Here is a 20,413-nt window from a genome sequence, read left to right as displayed (position 1 = left end):
ACATTAAAAGTAGCCTGCAGTGGGCATTATCTAGCCAACTGTATGCCTACACATTTTTTTACATTTTAAGCATAGCCTACTGCCTGACAATGGGATAGACAACATGGGCAATTAAATCCGCAAGCCTCTATCAATACATTTTAGCCTACTTACAGGTATTTGTTTCAAGCAGAGTTTGACTTGGAAGCATGAGGGGGACATCATATTTTCATCACAGGGGTTGAAAATATGCTATTTTGAGAGGAGTATCTAAAAATATCTCAATGTGGAAATCCGTATTCTCGATTTTGTAATCGCTAGCCTATATTGAGTTTTAGGTGTGCATAGGAGCTAGCCTACAGCTAACATACGTCTAAGTTCTATTGTATTTCTTTGGTTCATTTCTGATGTACAGTAGCCTATAATGTTTCTGAAAAATATATTTTCTTTCTTGATCTGGCTTGACCACAGTTTTAGAATTGTAATCAAACAATCCACATGGGGTAAAAGCTTGTATGTCTATTAAAGGGTATTAAAAAAAAAACAGTGTACGGATTAGGCTACAATTTGTTGAAGTGTTTGCCGACTGTTGCTGCGTTCCTTGCAGCTGGCAAGAAACTGTTGTGAATTATGAGCTTCATACGCTTCACAACTAGGGGAGAACCGGCGTAATTGGAACATTTTTCACTTCTTAGTCAATTACTCCAATGCAACGTGATCAAATGTCGATCACTGAGACTCTGTGTACTATTGCTTATTATGCAAGCGAAGACTACATATCTAGTGATAATTTTTTTTGCTATCGGTAGCAACAAGCAAGTTAGCAATAGTTAGCTCAACAAATTTACAGATAAATTTACAGAGGCAATATGAACATAACAGTGAGCATTGTGGATATTTGTAAATTCGGCAAGCTAACTAATAGCTAATTATCTTTTTGCTTGCTTGTTTGAGGGAAGAATTTCCCTTGACTGTTAGGAGTCAGAAATTACCAATTGTACCTTTAAAACCAATCGCAAACTAGCACATCTGATTCAATAAAATATGTTTTTTTGGTATGTGTGTTGATTGAATGAGCGCAAGTTTTAAATAGGAAAAAAACACCCATAATGTAGCGTACCTCTAATTTCTTGTCCTGATTTTAAGTGCTGTTGTTCACTAACCTATCAAACAGACTGAACTTGAAATGGCTGCCATGGACAACTGTGCCTCCTTATACCTCTTGGTGTTGTGTTGTCAACCATTGCTGGAATTACTTTCTTTTTTTTTTTACAGCAATGCCCACATTCATTTTAATTGATTGCATCTGTAGCTTGAACGGTTTTTACAGCTGAATTTGTGAGACCACCTTCACTCTGCCTTCACTCTGCTATGTCGAATAGTGGCAGCTGGGCCGGGATGTGACAGAATGATAGGCCTGGGAAGCAGACAGAGAGCCCCTACACTGGAGCGTCTGGAGTCGGTGATGAGCCAGTTCTCTGGCAGCCTGGAACAGTACGATCTGCAGGATGACACCGATGACCTGGAGCTAAGCTGGTCAACCGACCAGTACGACGGGAAGCCAGAAGGTCGGCGTCTGTGTGTTCAACTCCCTGCAAATTAATCAGATTACATATGGGAATCTACCCTTGTACTCAGAGCCCTTGTTTGCTGCTAAATGGCTTAATTGCTGCTTGATGGCAAACAGACATTGCGCGGTTTCAAAAGAATCAATATATGACCTTACTGTGACTCTAGAATAGATGCACTCTGATGGCCGCTTGGCCTTGACTGTCAGCTTAATTTATCCTTTTAGTTAACTATCAAATGTTTTATCAGTCCAATAACCTGGGCTTTAATTCAAATGCTGTCTCTGCTCTGTCATTCATTTCAGAATTGAGAAAGATCCCATTCCACGCCATTTACAGTTTTCTTTCGTTCAAGTCACTGGACTGCAGAGTTTTTCTTGACCAAGTCCCCATCATTGTTCGGGTGACCGAGGTGGAACGGTTTGCATCCACAACACGGGTGAGGCTGAAATTTCCCTGTCACAAATATACAGTGTGTACATTTTAGTCCATCGGTTTTTGTTGGGTTGAGGTATGCTTTGGGTCATTGTCTTGCTTAAAAGGTCCACCTACAGCCACGTCTCAGCCTTGTGGTTGAGGCAACCAGATTGTCAGCCACAATTGCTTGTTGAATCCATTATACCATTTTAACCAGTGCCCCTGGATCTGTGGAATTAAAACAGTCAATCACTGACCTATCACCATATTTCACCATGGGTGGGGGTACATCTCTTTTTATTTTTTCTTTATTTTTTATTTTACCTTTATTTTACCAGGAAGTAGTCCCATTGAGATTTACATGTCTTTTACAAGGGAGTCCTGGCCAAAATGGCTTAAAATATAACAAATAACACAGATGTTGCATTACACACAGCAAGACACAGAAGAACATAGACACCATACAAATAATTTAGGCTAAAACAAATAAAAACAAGGGCGGCATGGATGGTGCAGTGGGTAGCACTGCCACATCACAGCAAGGAGGTCCTGGGTTCAAATCCCGGTCGGCCGGGGCCTCTCTCTGTGGAGTTTGCATGTTTTCCCCATGTTCACATGGGTTTCCTCCGGGTACTCCGGTTTCCTCCCACAGTCCAAAGACATGCAGGTTAGGCTGATTGGAGAGTCTAAATTGCCCATGGGTATGAGTGTGTGAGTGAATGGTGTGTGTGCCCTGCGATGGACTGGCGACCTGTCCAGGGTGTATTCCTGCCTTTCGCCCAATGTATGCAGGGATAGGCTCCAGCCTATGCAACTCTGCAACCCTGTTCAGGATAAGCGGCTTAAGATAATGGATGGATGGATGGACAAGTAAAAACATTTAGGTAAAACAAGTGCATAGTGTCCATTGCATCGCCTATGTTTATCTTATCTCTGTTTCAATGTCATTTATGTATATATCTGACCAAAACAGAAATAAAAATCTGAAAATCTGAAATAAATTTATAGAAAAAGCATGTCATGTCCATGTTGAAAAATGCATGACGTGTCCAACTCAAAACTCTCATCATTATTTGTATCTGCTTATTATTGCCACATCTTTTTTAAATTATGGTATTATCTTTTGTCCATGTGCTCTGTAAAGGTATATATGGTATTATTCAATGTTGACTTGACACAATTTGTTGATAGGATTGCTTTGATTAAGATTAAGCCATCTCTTCCACTCTTCCATCTCTTATCTTTAAAGGTTTTCAATCCCAACCTGTATACGATTGAACTGAGACATGGGGACTTCATATGGAAAATCAAACGCCGATTTAAACACTTCCAGGCTCTTCACCAGGAGCTACTGAAGTTCAAAGCCCTTCTGAAGATCCCTCTTCCAACACGCACGTAAGTATAGTTAACTCTCCTCTAGTAGTCTTCCTAACACTGTGTCCTTAATCACTTTCACGACTGACAGCTGATATTGTGTGAATCTGCTGATGAGATATGTTAGCAGTAATCTATGTGCCTGCTTATTAAATTGATTGCCAAAAGGGTCCATGCACCTTTCCAATTATCAAATTAACTGGGTTTGACATCCCTGCTAAAGATTGTATGTAAATCATAAAGAATGAATCAATTAATGCATATAAAGGTTTTCCCTGCTAATATTACATGTGCGTATCTGTGGTAACTGATCATACTTGCACATATTTAATGACACAAATTTTGTCCAAACAATAACTATTTTATGGACTCTGTGTCACCTACGAGTTAATATTTGTACAGGGGTTGCTAGCAATAGCTCTGCAATTCTTTTAAAAGTCACACAGTTCAGAGGAGGTCATTCAAAAGTCATAAGCAAGGAGGACATATCCCCACATTACCACGGAGACCAGATGCCTTGGTTAAAGAAGACCAACTGACCAGCAGAAAAGTACAGTGTATTTTCATTACTACATTCATATTTCTGCTGAGATATATGGTAACACTTTACTTGAACCTTTCCGCATAGGGCTGATGTAACACTGTCATACACATGATATAACAGCTTAACATGACAACGTATGTCACTTGCCAATTTTTGTATCTCTCTGCCTTATTTAGCAGTTTTTACTTGCGAATACACTTAAAAAGAAAAAGAAACACTGTAAAAGAAATACATTATTTTTTGTATGTGCAGGTATACATGATGTGCTTGAGTATACTTAATACAGCTTATATATCTATAGCTAGCTTTCCGCAAGGTAGTTGGCATTAATGCCATCTACGGACCTCGGTAAGGTTCAAAAAGCTTGCTGGTGCAAGATTGTTTAGAGGTTAGACTTTTTGTGTAAAGGATAGTACCACAAGGGCCCTGTCATGACAATTGTAATTATCAGATAAATAGTAATTATGGATAAATATGGTGAATTAAGGCTACTACAGGATGTGAATATTTCATACAGTTATGTAACCCCTGTCATGATCAGTTGTTATAACAGTTGGGCATAGGTACCTAAATATGGTAAGCAACATAAGCTGCCATGTCAACATGTGTTATAACATGTTATGGCTTCTACAGTTTCATGGATCATGACATTGTTACACTGTTTATCATAAACTGTCAACTTATCTATGGCATTTCCTTATGCTTATGACAGTGTTATGAATTACATGTCATGACAGCGGTCATAGCACTTCATAACATTTGAGTTTCAGCTTGCTCTAGTACCTAAATTTGGCAAGTGACATACGCTGTTGTGTCAACATATGACATAACATCTGTCATAACATTTACCTAAAAAGGTTATGACAATGTGACATGAACTGTCATCAGCTGCTATGCGATGTTGTAACAGCTGTTATGTCATGTGTATGACAGTGTTATGCCAGCATTATGTTGAAGGGTTCAGTACAGTGTTACTGGTAATGCCATTTTCTGTGTATTGTCATCTGTGGATAACTACCCAGCCAGCAAACATACAGTGGGTTCTCATCGGCATAGATGTCAATTTTGAATCCCCACTACATCAGTCCCTTAGTGGACAGTTGCGGTGAGGCAGTCAGGATAAGGATCTGTTAAAATAGCTTTTGAATGATCCTGCGACTCTTAGCCTATTGTAGTACCAATTTGTGAAACTGGCAGGCCAGAAGCTGGCACTGTGATTGCTTGACGGGCAGTTATCTTGTAAGCTAAAAGGGAATGATGGCTGGGTATTTGTCACTGAAGATATTGACTGGAGTCAAGTTTATTTATTAAATAAATGAATATATCTTTTGCGCAGAAGTGGGAAATCATTCAAGTAACATGCAAAAAATCAACAGGCAGTAACCAGCTGAAAAAATGCCTATATGCAATATACATTGATAGGCTTGTACATTTAACAGCTTATTTTTAGGTACAAGCCTATCAATGTATATTACATGTAGGCAAAGAAAGAGCCCTTAATTTCACAGAACATTGCAGAAAAATAGATACATATTATAAAAAAAACATTGTTACTGTATGACCTTTTAATTTCATTTAAGTTTGATTTAGTATACTACATAGTGCAACATTGCACATTGCTATGTTTGGTCTTTGAGGGAGTGCTCTGATGACAGGGGCCGGTTGCAACAACTGACAATGACAGAAATGTTGATTCCAGCCCATTCCAAACCTGTACCCATTATCACACTTTGTTTTCCCAGCCTTGGAAAATGTGTGTCTATATAAATAACACTGTCGGCTACATTAAGCTTGAGTTACCATCTAAAAGTGCAGAAAAATTGTGGAAACAGCGATAGTCACAGGACTGGCAAAAAAAAAATTACTTCCGCGACAAACACCCAGCCTTAATGATGGTCATAGCCGGGGGAATAATTTATGGGTGGAAGAATGTTGAGAAACCCAGATATAAACCCAGTTTTTTGAGAAACCATGCTTTGCTTTTATTTGTAAGCCAAAGTTGAATAGATACTGCATACTGATTGAACCCATGTCACTGTAAGGACGGGTTACAAAGAACAGACACTTTATGTATCTACATAATGGGAGATAAACATTATCTGATGTCATTTCCTTTCCTATTACTGTGGTGTAAGTACATATATCATAATTTCCCTAATCAATAGTTGCAGATTTCCTAGTTTGGATTAATAAAGATAACTCCATCCTTGTATATTCTGCAAGATAAGCATATTATTTTCAATTAAAACATAAGCTCATCCTCTCCGTAGCTATAGTTACCCTTCCCATGACACAAGTGGGTTTTCTATTCTATAATTCAGAAGCAGCTTGAGGATTATCTAAAGAATGTGCTGAAGAGAACCATGTACAGGAGTCATCCCGCAACGGTAACAATCAATGTTTTCTTCTCTTCAGGAATGACATTATTCTGAATGTATATAATAAATGAGCTTTGTACACATTGTCTTTGTGTAGGGGAAAACATTTTAAAATTGCAAGGCTGCAAATGACTAATGTTAAACTTATGGTCAAATCATGGAATTTGTAATGAGATTCTGTTAGAGCTTAGCTTTTGCTTTTGCTTTTCAGCTTGAGTTCCTGGAGGTGAGCCAAATATCATTTATTCAGGACCTTGGACCAAAAGGAATGTAAGAATATCTTCTTTATATTAATAAAATGTGGCAGGTTTAATTTCAACCAAACAGCCAGTGTATCACAATCTATCTTGGTCTTTCTGTTCAGTGGAACAATTAAATAAAAAAATGCATGCAACTTTTATCATTTATAATTTTTTTGTCTTTACTTTAGCTGTCACTTTTCTCTGGTGTAACTTGCACTGTGTGCATTGTGTGTTTCATTTCTGGCTATTTAAAAGTGAAGGGCTTATCCTGAAGAAGTCTGGAGGGAACACATTCCCAGTCTGCTACTGGTGTGGTTCCAACAGTGTCTGTTACCGCTGGTCAAAGAGGTAGGACCGCACTATGTGCTCCATATGCCTCATATATGTGATATGAGGCATCTGATATGTTTAACATGCCTCCATCCAGGCCAGTTTGCATACATACCCATTTAGCGCAAATGATGACACCAGACTGGAAAAAGTGATGTTTATATTATGTTTTTTATGTTATGTTTGTACACAGTCCATGTTGGATTCATCTTGTCTTTAAACTGAATTTGATATGTCGAATCTCACTTACTACAGCAGCCATCAACTCTATACTCCATGGTTCATATACAAAACAGAATTTTGAAAACAGTTTAAAACTGTTTTTTTGGCTGATGACTTTATGATCTGATAGGGCCTTCCTTACCCGTTCTGTGTTTGTATACCAGACTATTTATTGGGGTTGAATATGGGAAGTAATAGCCAAAACTCAAGTTTCATCTTGAAACCTCTGGGTTACAGCCCCATGAACACAAGTCTACTTAACTACTATTAAATTCCAGATTCTATCAGTCCACGTACCTGGGCTAATTTACTCTGCTTAAAGAGTTTCCCTTGCTAGGTTGAGTATTGATATGGCATATCTTGTGTTATCTGTTTTATATGGTGGTGTAATTCCGGCTGAAAGGAAATAGTTGCTGAAAAACTGTTTAATTGAACTTGGCTTTCCCCGGCACTTGCATAAGACACACTGGCCACTAGAGTTTCTTTGACTATTATTTTTATGTATATATTTAATTATTTTTGTATGTATTTATTGATGTGGATAATTTATGTTTCAGATGGCTGGTGGTGAAAGACTCATTTGTTCTGTACATGCGACCAGAGGATGGGCAGGTTGGGACAGTAATCCTCTATGATAAAGGATTTCACATCAAAACTGGAACGGAAGAGACAGGAGTTAGACATGGACTAAACATTGAGAACCTCTGCAGGCAGGATTTAAGTTTTTCACACAATAAAGTAATCCCCCAAGGCCACCCCACCACCTGACCCCTAAACATTAGTTCCTCCACATCATTCCAGACTGAGGCTACCCTCCATCCACCCACCCCAACCAATCTCATCTCATCTGGGGGAGAAGAAAAAATATAAGAAATATGAAGAGAATGAAGATAAAAGTGGAAACAAATATTAAAATGAGATTAAACTTATATATTTTATAGAACTTACTGTATATTATACATAAGATTATTTACACTTGGATTTAGCTTCTTTTACTGTGAAAAAAGATGGAGAAAACATGTATAATCATTTTAGGAAAGGAAATCTTCCTGTATATTTTAATTTTTTCTGCCCAAAAAAAATGAAATAATGACTGTTATTTTGTTCACAACATCTTTTTAGGGCGCTTACCATCAAATGCTCCACATACAGGCAGGCTCGCTGGTGGGGTCAGTCCATTCTGGAGTTTGTGCTGAAGTCCGGAAAAGAGTACTTAAAGGAAAACCGGCATGGCTCTTTTGCACCTGTCAGAGAAAACACACTCGCTAAGTGGTGAGAACAATGACGCTAAGTTCACATTATGTTCATCTGATCAATGTCATAATAATAATAATAATAATAATAATGTGTCAAATTCCTTTGTGTACACTCAGCTTCGCTCTATCTAGTATGTAGACCAAATAAATGGTGACAGAAAACTAAACAGATGCCACAAGATAAAAACGGGCGGCCTGTAGCGTAGTGGTTAAGGTAAATGACTGGGACACGCAAGGTCGGTGGTTCTAATCCCGGTGTAGCCACAATAAGATCCGCACAGCCGTTGGGCCCTTGAGCAAGGCCCTTAACCCTGCATTGCTCCAGGGGAGGATTGTCTCCTGCTTAGTCTAATCAACTGTACGTCGCTCTGGATAAGAGCGTCTGCCAAATGCCAATAATGTAATGTAATGTAACTATCAGACAGAGTTAAAAAGAGGCAGTAAAATGGCAGTATTAAGGAATAGACAATTAACAATAGCTTTACAGTTATAGTTATTTTATTTTATTCCTGGGGGGGGGGGTTTAGCCTACAAATGAATTACTCCAGTGTGTGTTTTTTTTTTTGTCATCTTATAGGTTTGTTAATGCAGCCGGTTATTTTGACGCTATTGCAGACGCCTTGGAAGGTGCAAAAGAGGAGATATTTATCACAGGCTGGTGGTAAGTGGCCAGATGTTACAGTTGCCTAATTCAACAGGCAGTCATTGTTCCTCCCACTCAGCATAGCATGTATCACTGTCCTTGTACTGTCCTTGTTTTGTACTTCTGGAGTGCAGCATTTCAACATACGGTACACTCAATGATCACTTTATTAGGTAGACCTGTACACCAGCTTGTTAAGGCAAATATTTAATCAGCCAATCATGAAGGGCCAGACTGGTCAACTGAAGATATCAGGGCCATACATATTGAAGTGACTGGGTGGGTGGATATGTGAGGGTTGGCAGGCAGGTAGCAGAAGCACCGAGACAGAATTAGGTTTTCCCCAACTGGGGACATTTATTTTGAAATGCCCAGCTTTTCACCAAACGGGAAACATAGAGTTCCACAGCACTGTCAGGTGGGTTTTAAAATGTACACAAACCAAAAAATAAAACAACAGAATCATCTTGCTATTTCTAGGCACATTTCACTTTAAGAATCTGGACAGCTAAGCTGTTTACCAGTTTCAGCAAATACTTGAACAACAAAACATTCCTCCACTGTCTTGTGCAGTCCATGAAATTATGCAGCACACCACTCTACTACAAAAAAAAAACCCTGCTCTGGAGAATACTGGAGTTTACATAGTCAATTAACAAGCTGGCTGAACCAGACTCAGGTGTGTATCCTCCTGGTCTGAGGGGGTGGAGCCACTGCCTGGTCACATAGCTCCAGCATCACTTCCCTCTGGCAAGTGTCAGTGAGGAAGCCCAACCCACTAGTATACAACCTTCATCCATCCCTCTAGTAGAGTGGGCCATCACACCTCTGGGTGGGGGCACCCCAGCACTGCTGTAGGTAGTAACTTTAACGCCTTGACTACCCAGCAAGTCAGTTGCTACTTAGACACGGCTTCACACCGAATCCCCATAGCAAATAGAAGGACGATCTGTTAGTCCAACAGAGTGGGTGTGAGCAAAATAACCCCTCACCCCTTGGACCAGACAGATTAGGTGCAACCTAGCCACCTCTGGAGACCGGCGAGGAGGGGGATGAAATGGGTCCAGGAATGAAGGTCTGGACACAAAGGCAGAACCTTCAGCTGGAATGCAGGGATAGGGAGGAGAGAGAGAGAGGGAGAGCATTCCTCTCCCAACCACAAACATGCTGAGTGTACAGAGAGAGTATGTACAGTGGTTTTGTGTTTCATTTGCGCACCTGCCTAGCGAGGTATGCTGGGTGGTGGCAGATTTGCATATATTTATTTGTTTTTCCACAGTAACCACTTGTTGTTTGCACAACTACCACCAGATGGTAGATATGAGCACTCTAGTCCACTGCTGTCTGAAATAATTGTTCTGACAATAGGGGGCAGCAGAGTATCGTATTTCTAATATTGGCCTAGGTTTTCAGTCCATCCAAAACTAGCCTACTATCTAAAGATACAGTGAACTAGAAATATTCTAAAATATTCTGTGCGATAACTGACATTTCACAAATAATGATGTTCAGGGTTAGTTAACCATTGTAGCCTACCATAAAATTCTAAAAGTTAGAATTTGGGTTCTATGTATAAAACTTTTTATTTGAGTTGTGTATAAATAGAAACAAAACCTAACCATGATTCAAATGTCTGTTTCCTTCTGGCAAGTATTTTGGTACTGTATTTACTTCCGGAAACAGACTTCAGATGAAAAAGGGAACTGCCACCCCCCAACTAACCGCTGTGTATTACAGTTCTCACTTATGCCACCTAGTGGTGGTTGTGCAAGCAACAAATAATTACTGTGGAAAAACAAGAAAAAACCTTTGAATACCACTGGGAGCAATGAGTGGCCTCCTGAGAGGTAAAGTGTTCTATCTGAGCTTCCTGAAAAGCGACAGAGAACACATCACCCCTCAGTGGTTGGTGTATGAAACCGCGGTGGACCGGTTTGGATGAGGACAAGCTTCCCCTGGAACTTTGGCAGGAAGTTACCCAAAGCACAAAACACTGCCTCTAACTCGAGTAGGTCTACATGAACCCCTCTCCAGGGGGGACCCCACAGCCAAGCAGCGCCCCAGCCCTTCTCTGAGCCATCTGTAGTTATTGTGATGTTGAAACACTGGAACTAGTGGAACACCTTGAACCCCCAGGATCAAAAGATACCACTCTACGGCTGGCAGGACATTTGTGCCCAATTAGCCAATCTCTAATGGCTCACTTTCTGCCAGACAAACCACTGGTGCAGCCAGCATGTGTCAGCAGCCCCAACGGCACAACTTGAGTGTCTTCTGCCATAAATCCACACACCCTTCAGACTTCACAGGCCCTTGTTTCTCCCCATTGAAGGGGACAAATGTTCCCTGAACACCGATAGCCTCTTTGGTGTCAAAAGCCTGAAGCTGGAGGCTGACATCAGCCATGGCCTTTACCTCTGGAAGGTCGCAATGTGGCCGAGGCACCAGGCCAACCCCGGCCAATAAAACACTGAGCAGCCTGGCCCGATCCTGCTGAGGGGCCATGGACAGAGATGTGCTGTAGCCCAGAGGGGGCCAGCCTTGAAGAGGCTTCTCAGTAAAACGAGAGAATCACTTCCGCATTTCCATGACAAGTATTTAATGTCTCACAGCTTCTTCACAGGGGAATGTGCCAGCTGACTCACAGCTGTATTTGTAAGGTATGATTCCACGCAGGTGGTGGGAGTGGTTAATTTCTTATTTCTGTCTCCTAACAGCTCAACCTCAGTGAGGCTGACCCAATCAATTAAATAGAACTACACTATTCTTCTCAATAAATTGTGTACATAAGTGTACATTTTTGGAATATGTGTTTAAGATTATAATTAGTCTGTTTGACATTATTATTCCAATGCACTAAAGCAAACTTCATTGATTTAAGAAAAGACAACAGTAATGCTATTTGTTAATGCTACTCATGTTGTTTCATGCCTATTAGGTTAAGTCCAGAGATCTTCCTCAAAAGGCCAGTGGTGGATGGAAACACTTGGAGATTAGACTACGTCCTGAAGCGAAAAGCTGTAAATAAGCGCCCCCCCCCCCCCCCCCCCCCCACACACACACACACACAGACACACACACACAAACCTCCAACATGCATACACACAAACATACAACACATACTGTGTATAGTACATACCGGTATGTATTGGTCTGCTGAATATAAGGGTTGCACACTTGGGATTTTCAGTTATTCTAAGATTTATTGTAACTATTATAACAGTGTAATGATGTACATTATCCATGGAATTTTTTTGAAAGGCTATTCATAATAAAGGGAATGTTGAAGGAAAATGGAAGGAATGGGAATCTTCGAAGATGGTGACGAAGTCGGACACCTACACTGAGTTTGAGAAGCAAATACGGATATTTTGCAAGTGTTAGCAATCCACTCACACCATGGAAAGATGTAGTGCAAATGTATCTGTCCACTTTTTCTCTCTTTCCTTGTTTCTTTGTCTGCCTCCACAGGAACAAGGAGTGAAAATATGTGTTCTGCTTTACAAGGAGGTAGAAGTTGTCCTCGGCCTCAACAGCGAATACACCAAGAAAACTCTCATGGGGCTCCACTCAAACATCAAGGTAAGGCCCAAACAGATGAAAAACTGGGTCTGCTTCAACACCAAAGTTCCTAATTAAGTATAAGATTACATTACATTTACATTACATTATTGGCATTTGGCAGACGCTCTTATCCAGAGCGACGTACAACAAAGTGCATATCCATAACCAGGGATAAGTTCGCTGAAAGACCCTAGAGGGAAGTACAATTTGAACTGCTACCTGTACAACAAAGATACGGATGAGGGCCAATTTAAAAAAATTTTTATTTTTTTTTTAAACAAGAAACAAACAAACAGAGCAAAAGTGACCAAAGTTAACTATCAAAACACTGCTTACCTAGCCAACTAAAAAATACCGATACACAAAGCAAGTCACAGAGACAACAATTAAGGTTCACAGGGAGGTAGGGAGGGATGGGGAGAGGTGCTGCTTGATGAGGTGTGTCTTCAGCTTGCGTTTGAAGGTGGGGAGAGATTCTACAGTTCTGACCTCAACGGGGAGTTTGTTCCACCACCGTGGAGCCAGAACAGACAGCAGTCGTGAGGTGGAGGTTCGGAGAGGGGGAGGTGCCAAGCGGCCTGTGGAGGCTGAACGAAGAGGTCTGGCAGGGGTGTAGGGTCTGATGATTTTTTGTAGATAAGCTGGGGAAGACCCCTTAACTGTTTGGAAGGCTAGCACCAATGTTTTGAATTTGATGCGAGCCATGACAGGCAGCCAGTGGAGGGTAGTAAGCAGGGGGGTGACGTGCGAGTATTTGGGAAGGTTGAAGACCAGACGAGCTGCTGCATTCTGGATAAGTTGGAGGGGTCTGATGGCGGATGCTGGGAGGCCAGCCAAGAGGGAATTGCAGTAGTCCAGGCGGGACAGAACCATCGCTTGGACCAGGAGCTGGGTCGAGTAGGGGGTGAGAAAGGGGCGGATTCTCCGTATGTTGTATAGGAAGAACCTGCAAGACCGGGTCACCGCTGCCATGTTCTCGGAAAGGGACAGTCTGCTGTCCATCACCACGCCGAGGTTCCTTGCACTGGGTGACGGCGTGAGTGTGGTATCCCTGAGGGAAATGGAGAGATCCAGATGGGGAGAGGTATTAGCAGGGATGAATATCATTTCAGTCTTGCCTGGGTTGAGCTTTAGATGATGGTTGTCCATCCAGCTCTGGATGTCCCTCAGGCAAGCAGAGATACGGGCTGAAACCTGCGTATCAGACGGCGGGAACGAGACAAAGAGTTGGGTATCGTCCGCGTAGCAGTGATAGGATAGCCCATGTGCAGTGATCACAGGGCCAAGGGAGCGAGTGTAAAGAGAAAAAAGAAGCGGGCCTAGGACTGAGCCCTGGGGAACTCCTGTGGCGAGGGGCCGAGGTGTCGATACCGAACCAGCCCAGGCAACCTGGAAGGAGCGACCAGAGAGGTAGGACTCAATCCAGTCCAGGGCTGTGCCACAGATGCCCGTTGCTGACAGGGCAGACAGGAGGATGGAGTGATCCACAGTGTCGAAGGCAGCAGAGAGATCTAGAAGAATGAGGACAGAGGAGAGGGAGGCTGCTCGTGCGGCATGGAGTGACTCACTGACGGAGAGGAGCGCAGTCTCTGTCAAGTGGCCCGATCTCAAGCCAGACTGATGGGGGTCTAGCAGGTTGTTGTTAGAAAAGAAAGAAGAAAGTTGAGTAGAAGCGGCTCGTTCTATAGTTTTAGAAAGGAAAGGAAGAAGAGATACCGGGCGGTAGTTCTGGATGATGGAGGGATCCAGAGTAGGCTTTTTTAGCAGCGGAGTGATGTGGGCCCTCTTGGAAGATGCCGGAAAACAGCCGGAAGACAGGGAGGAGTTAACAAGGGAGGTGACAAATGGGAGAATGTCAGGTGTGATAGTTTGGAGAAGAGAAGAGGGGATAGGGTCAAGGGCACAGGTTGTGGGGCGGTGGGAGAGTAGGAATTGAGAAACATCAGAGTCTGTAAGGGGGGAGAAAGTGGAAAAGGAAGGGATGGGCCTAGAGGGGGGGAAGGGCACAGTGAGGGGGGCGGTGGTTGTAAAGGATCTGCGGATGACTGTGACCTTCTCATCGAAGAAATCAGCAAAGTCATCAGCAGCGAAGGAGGACTGAGGAGGAGGAGCCGGTGCGTTGAGGAGAGAGGAGAAAATAGAGAAAAGTTTCCGGGGGTTAGAACCGGAGTTCTGAATTTGTGTTTGATAGTATTTAGCTTTGGCGGCAGTGACAGCGGAAGAGAATGCCGCCAGGAGAGACTGGTAAGTCGTGAGGTCTGAAGCGTCTCTGGATTTCCCCCACTTCCTCTCCGCTGTGCGGAGGCTGGCCCTGGAGGTACGGAGGGTGTCAGATATCCAAGGGGACGGGGGGGATGTGCGAGGCGGCTTTGAGACAGGGGGACAGAGGGAGTCAAAAGCAGAGGAGAGAGATGAAAGAAGGGCGGCAGATGCAGAGTCAGCGGGGAGTTTGGAGAAGGATTCGAGAGGGGGGAGTGAGGCGGTGACAGTGGTGGCAAAGGAAGAGGGTGAGAGGGAGCGGAGGTTACGGCGGGCTGAGGAAGGGTAGGTGGGAGGAGGGGGAGGAGGATGGGGAGGAAGAGGGAGGGAGAATGAGATGAAGTGGTGATCAGATGTATACAGAGGGGTAACCGTGAAATCAGAGCATGAGCAGTTCCTCACAAAGACAAGGTCTAGGACATTGCCCGCCTTGTGGGTTGGAGGAGAGTGTTGCAGGGAGAGGCCGAAGGAGTGGAGTAGCGGTAGGAAGGCAGCAGCCTGGGAGGCTTCAAGGTGGATGTTGAAGTCTCCAAGGAGAATCAGCGGGGTGTCATCCTCAGGGAAGGAGCTGAGAAGGGTGTCTAGCTCATCAAGGAAGCTTCCCAGGGGCCCTGGAGGGCGATAGATAACTGCAATAAAAAGGTTAGTAGGGTAGGATACTGCAACAGAATGGAATTCAAAAGTGGATATGGACAGGTCAGAGAGGGGGAGAACAGAGAATTTCCACAAGGGGGAAATTAAAAGACCGGTACCACCGCCACGGCCAGAAGGCCGGGGAGTGTGCGAGAAGGAGAAGGAGGATGAGAGGGCAGCGGGAGTGGCGGTGTTGTCAGGTGTGATCTAGGTCTCAGTTAGGGCAAGGAATTGTAGGGACTGGAGGGAGGCATACACAGGGATGAAGTCAGCCTTCCGAGTGGCAGACTGGCAGTTCCATAGTCCCCCTGTGACAGCAAAGTCCTTACAGGGGGTGAGCGGGGGGTAGCTGAGGTTGGAGGGGTTCCGACGCCGTGGAGGCCCACGTCGCAGGGGGTGTCTTCGGGGGAGAGAGCACACAGGGATGGGGTGAAACATAACAGCATAGCAAACTGGGACGGAGCGATGCTGGCGTCGCTCTGAAGACGCCTATTTAAAGCACCTACAAATCGCTCACAAGCAGTATCAAATCAGCGCTAATCTCCTGACAAACTCCTGACAAACTTGAACAAACGTTCAATCACTCTACAGGTATGCAACCAGTATGAGTGATTAACAATACAACAAACAGCAATACAACAAACAGACTGGCTCAAGCCCTAACCTCAGATTGTTCAAATTAGCAATAACGAAATTACACTTACAATTACAAATTACAATTACAAATTACAAGATATTAGATATTAGTAAGTGACAAGCTAAAGAGCCACCAGAAGCCCTAGAAGTCTGAGATTCCTGATTTGCTCATATTAATTAAATTTGCTCGTACTAATTAATTTCTTCAGGACCTTATCAGGGGTGTGTATGTGAAGTTCATTGGAAGAGCTTTGTTTTTTTTAGGAGGCAATACTGGAAATCATAAGCAATGTTCTATGCATTGATGATCCTGTCCAAGAAGACAGTGTTTGGAGTGTTCTGGACTCTATGGGATTAAGAGGCACTAAGCACAAAAAAGAATATACCACAGAAATATTTTGAGGTCAGGCCCTTGGGGGAATGCTCTTTATTGTCCTTAATGGTGTGTGTCACCAGGGGATCAAAGGTGGTTTTAGCAGTTCCTCAGTTAAACCTCACTCTGCAACACATTAAACCAGGCCAGAGCACACCAGAATAATGCAAAGACCGGGGTGTTACAATACTGGACACGTCACATGTCACATATGTATGGCCTGAGCTGGCTTCCTAACTTACTAGCCTAACATTTAACATATAACCCATCTTGCCTCCCAAAACAAAAAAAAAGCAATGTTTAACAACAGGGCTGACTGCTCAAACTTGAATGCTGATTGCAGGTCATTCGACATCCTGACCATGTCCCATCCACTGCTTTGCTGTGGGCACACCACGAGAAGACAGTGGTGATTGACCAATCACTGGCCTTCCTTGGGGGCATTGATCTGGCCTATGGGAGATGGGACGACTGCCGACACAGGCTGACTGACGTGGGGAGCGTCAGGAGGAGTCCCCAGCCAAGCCCTGCCCTCTCTCCAAATTTGACCAGGGCAAGTACTGCATTGTTGACAAACTGTACCATTGTAGAACACGTTGTCACTTTTGCATGGACTCGGTAAGATAAATAGCTGAACCATTGATTCAGGGAAGTACCAGAGCTGGAAAATTAATGTGATGGAGTGAGATTATTCCAAAATGGTGAAAGCATATTATAGTATGTGATAACAAGTTATATATACACTCACTGAGCACTTTATTAGGTATTTATTAGACTTATTTTTTATACTTCTGCTGCTCTAGCGTAGCCTACTTAAGAGGTTTGGTTTATTGTTTGGGATGTTTATTTGGGTGGCCTGTAGCGTAGTGGTTAAGGTACATGACTGGGACCCACAAGGTCGGTGGTTCGATCCCCTGTGTACCCACAATAAGATCCGCATAGCCATTGGGCCCTTGAGCAAGGCCTTTAACCCTGCATTGCTCCAAGGGAGGATTGTCTCCTGCTTAGTATGATCAATTATAAGTCGCTTTGGATAAAAGCGTCAGCCAAATGACTGTAACAGAACTGCTGCTCATTGGATGTTTTTGCACCACACCATTTCTGAGATATCCAAACCACCCTGTCTAGCACAATAGTCATCCCACGTCAAAGTCATTTAGATCACATGTCTTCCCCATTCTGACATTTGGTCTGAAAAACAGTTGAAACTCTTGACCATGTTTCCATGCTTTTATGCATTTAGTTGCTACCACATGATTTGCTGATTACATATTTGCATTAACAAGCTGGTGTACAGGTCTACCTAATAAAGTGCTTAGTGAGTGTATATAGCTGCTTTCATCCACTTCTATTCAAATGTGTATGAGGATAAAAACTTTTTCTTTTTTTTTAAATGTATTGCAAACAGCAATAGCTATAGCAGAAGGATACTGGATTAAAAGCATAATACCATATTATTTTGTGAGGCAATTAATTTCATGCAAAATTAGCTACATTTGCAAATGTCTTATATTCGTGCAGATTAGCACAGTAGTCATAATCTCAATTGGGCAGACATTATGTTATTCTATGTAATAATGTACTAATAATGGCTGGTGAATGTACTGTAGCCAGGTGAAATGATAGAAAACGAAATCCTAATTACTGTGTCTGGGCCTACCATCAATGCTAGCAGATGATAGCCCTCATTTCCTCCAGCTGAGAAGCATTTCTAAGCCATACCAGTGCTTTCTTACCCACCTTGATTAAACATAAAGGTCTTGCATGGCTGAGTGAATCTCCAAATTACTGCCCCCTCTAAATGGTAAATGGGAAATTATGTACCCATTATAGGCCACCTTAGCCTGTCTGATTGTCCTATTAAATATGTCCATGGCTATTAAACAGATGTGATTTTACTCTTTCCATGGGGCCACTTATTGCATCCACTCAGGCCATTTTGGACTATGTTTGAGCGGCAGGATCTGTCAATTTGAGGCTCCTCATTTGTAAAACCTTTAATGAAATGCCTCCATTTATTTTACAACTGTATGAATAACCCTTCAAAGGAACAGAGCTGTATTTTATTAAAATAGAATGACAGAATATTGCTGTGACATTTATCATTTGTCGAATAGGCTGTGAATATTACCTGGAGTTCACTGTCCCATTACCTCAGAATAAATGATTCCCTGATTCAGTGATGGGACAATCTAGCACGATAATATAAACTCAGCAGAGAGAGGGGCAATGCTGGGGTGAATGCAACACAACAGTGACGGAGGGATGTATGAGTGGATGGATGATGTGTCTGCTCCACAGCAGTCTGCAGTGATACCGGTGGAAGAGCAAGACAGGAAGGAGGATGAGGTGACAGGACAAAGAGGCAGAGATATCCTGCGGGGCCCTGAGGGGGGAGAGGCCTGGGACAGGAGCAGGGCAAGTGAAAGAGGCAGCTTGGGACAGCAAGTGGTGAACTGTGCTGGAGTCCTTCCCAGCAGCAGGCTTCTGACCACACGTACAGAGGTGGACTTCAACTACTGTGCAGAGTCCAGTAAGTGTAACACGCGCGCATGCACACAAACAAGTGTAGCATGCACACATGCACACAAACAAGTGTAGCATGCACACATGGACACAAACAAGTGTAGCATGCACACATGCACACAAACAAGTGTAGCATGCACACATGGACACAAACAAGTGTAGCATGCACACATGGACACAAACAAGTGTAGCATGCACACATGTACACAAACAAGTGTAGCATGCACACATGCACACAAACAAGTGTAGCATGCACACATGCACACAAACAAGTGTAGCATGCACACAAACAAGGCAGGAGGGTTCAGGGAGGTTCATCTTGTAATGTTATTTCATACATGCATCTGGCAATGTGTCCTGAAATGTTGTTATGTTGTTACACTTGCCCCTCTTGCATGTGTTGTTTCCTTTCCCCACCACCAGAACAGAACAGCAGCAGGAACAGCCTCAATTCCAGGACCTTCCAGCATAGGGAGTGGCAGAACTGCAGCCCTGCCCTTCATTCCGATGAGTCCAGAACCTTCCGCACCCATAATTCGCTCCCATTGCCTCATGGTAGGTACCTCCAGCAGGAACTTTAGTACTGCAGGATAGCAGGGTAGCACCTGTAGCAGTGCAGTGTAATAGTTAGGTAACTGGACTTTTAAATCAGAGCTGGCAGGTTTGATTTCCAGGAGGGGTCACTGCTTTTGTACCCTTCAGTAAAGCATTTCAGTTGTTTGAAATATTCTGCTGTATAAATTAACTGTATTTTCAGGAAGCATTTAAGTCATGTGATGAATGTCTGTCTGAGGATAAGGAAGCGTGTGCAAGCATTTGTTCTGCTTGTTAAATTCTGATGATAATGAATGCAGTTGTATGTCTGTGTCGTCTATATCAGGCTTGGGGTGAATACATAACTTGAAAGGCAATGAATGGATTAAAAAATACATCAGACATATTTAATTGCATATCAGGTAATTTCCTGAATAAACTGGATTGAAATTGAATTGACTGATACGTTTTTTTCCATCTCTCTTGATGCACCATAAGAGACCAGCTCTCTGGGAAGCTACAGAAGCAACAATGAACTCTATGGAGAAGCACGGTTCTGGCATGGAAAGGACTACTGCAACTTTATCCTGAAAGACTGGGTGAAACTGAACAAGCCCTTTGATGGTATTGTACCCGTCCATTTTGTTTTGCAGTTTCTATACATTTAGCACATTTTTCTTGGTTTCCTAAACCCCATACTCTTCATTTACCTGACCTCATAACCATTTTTTTCTAACAAATAACACGTTACTTGGCTAAATTGATGGACATCTGTCATGTAGTTTGTGAGAACAAGACAAGCTCTCCATCCATTTAGACAAATAAATTGCCATTTGTTATATTCAAAATAGAAGGAAAGTCACACCAAATCATTGCATTACTAAGCAATGCTTTATTTGTGGCTGAGGCAAAATCGTCAACTCTCATTATCACAT

General features: G+C 42.7%; 1 protein-coding gene across 1 annotated transcript in view; it reads left to right on the top strand.

Moving 5' to 3' along the window:
* Positions 1–20,413, top strand: part of si:ch211-168k14.2 (phospholipase D1) — a 38,130-nt gene that overhangs the window by 7,017 nt on the left and 10,700 nt on the right. Inside the window, exons 2-17 of the mRNA XM_061233955.1 lie at positions 1,362–1,547; positions 1,853–1,986; positions 3,214–3,359; positions 3,777–3,888; positions 6,204–6,269; positions 6,472–6,530; positions 6,758–6,850; positions 7,612–7,764; positions 8,177–8,326; positions 8,888–8,971; positions 11,892–11,973; positions 12,425–12,535; positions 16,762–16,971; positions 18,720–18,951; positions 19,368–19,499; positions 19,977–20,102. Of these exons, the coding sequence (XP_061089939.1) occupies positions 1,388–1,547; positions 1,853–1,986; positions 3,214–3,359; positions 3,777–3,888; positions 6,204–6,269; positions 6,472–6,530; positions 6,758–6,850; positions 7,612–7,764; positions 8,177–8,326; positions 8,888–8,971; positions 11,892–11,973; positions 12,425–12,535; positions 16,762–16,971; positions 18,720–18,951; positions 19,368–19,499; positions 19,977–20,102 (2,050 nt within the window). The 5' untranslated portion in view covers positions 1,362–1,387. The remainder of the gene's footprint in view (positions 1–1,361; positions 1,548–1,852; positions 1,987–3,213; positions 3,360–3,776; positions 3,889–6,203; positions 6,270–6,471; positions 6,531–6,757; positions 6,851–7,611; positions 7,765–8,176; positions 8,327–8,887; positions 8,972–11,891; positions 11,974–12,424; positions 12,536–16,761; positions 16,972–18,719; positions 18,952–19,367; positions 19,500–19,976; positions 20,103–20,413) is intronic.

Source organism: Conger conger, chromosome 3 (genome assembly GCF_963514075.1).
Source record: "Conger conger chromosome 3, fConCon1.1, whole genome shotgun sequence".
NCBI classification, from domain to species: domain Eukaryota; kingdom Metazoa; phylum Chordata; class Actinopteri; order Anguilliformes; family Congridae; genus Conger; species Conger conger.
The sequence above is the reverse complement of the archived record's forward strand: the minus strand, read 5'-3'. Positions and strand labels throughout refer to the sequence as shown.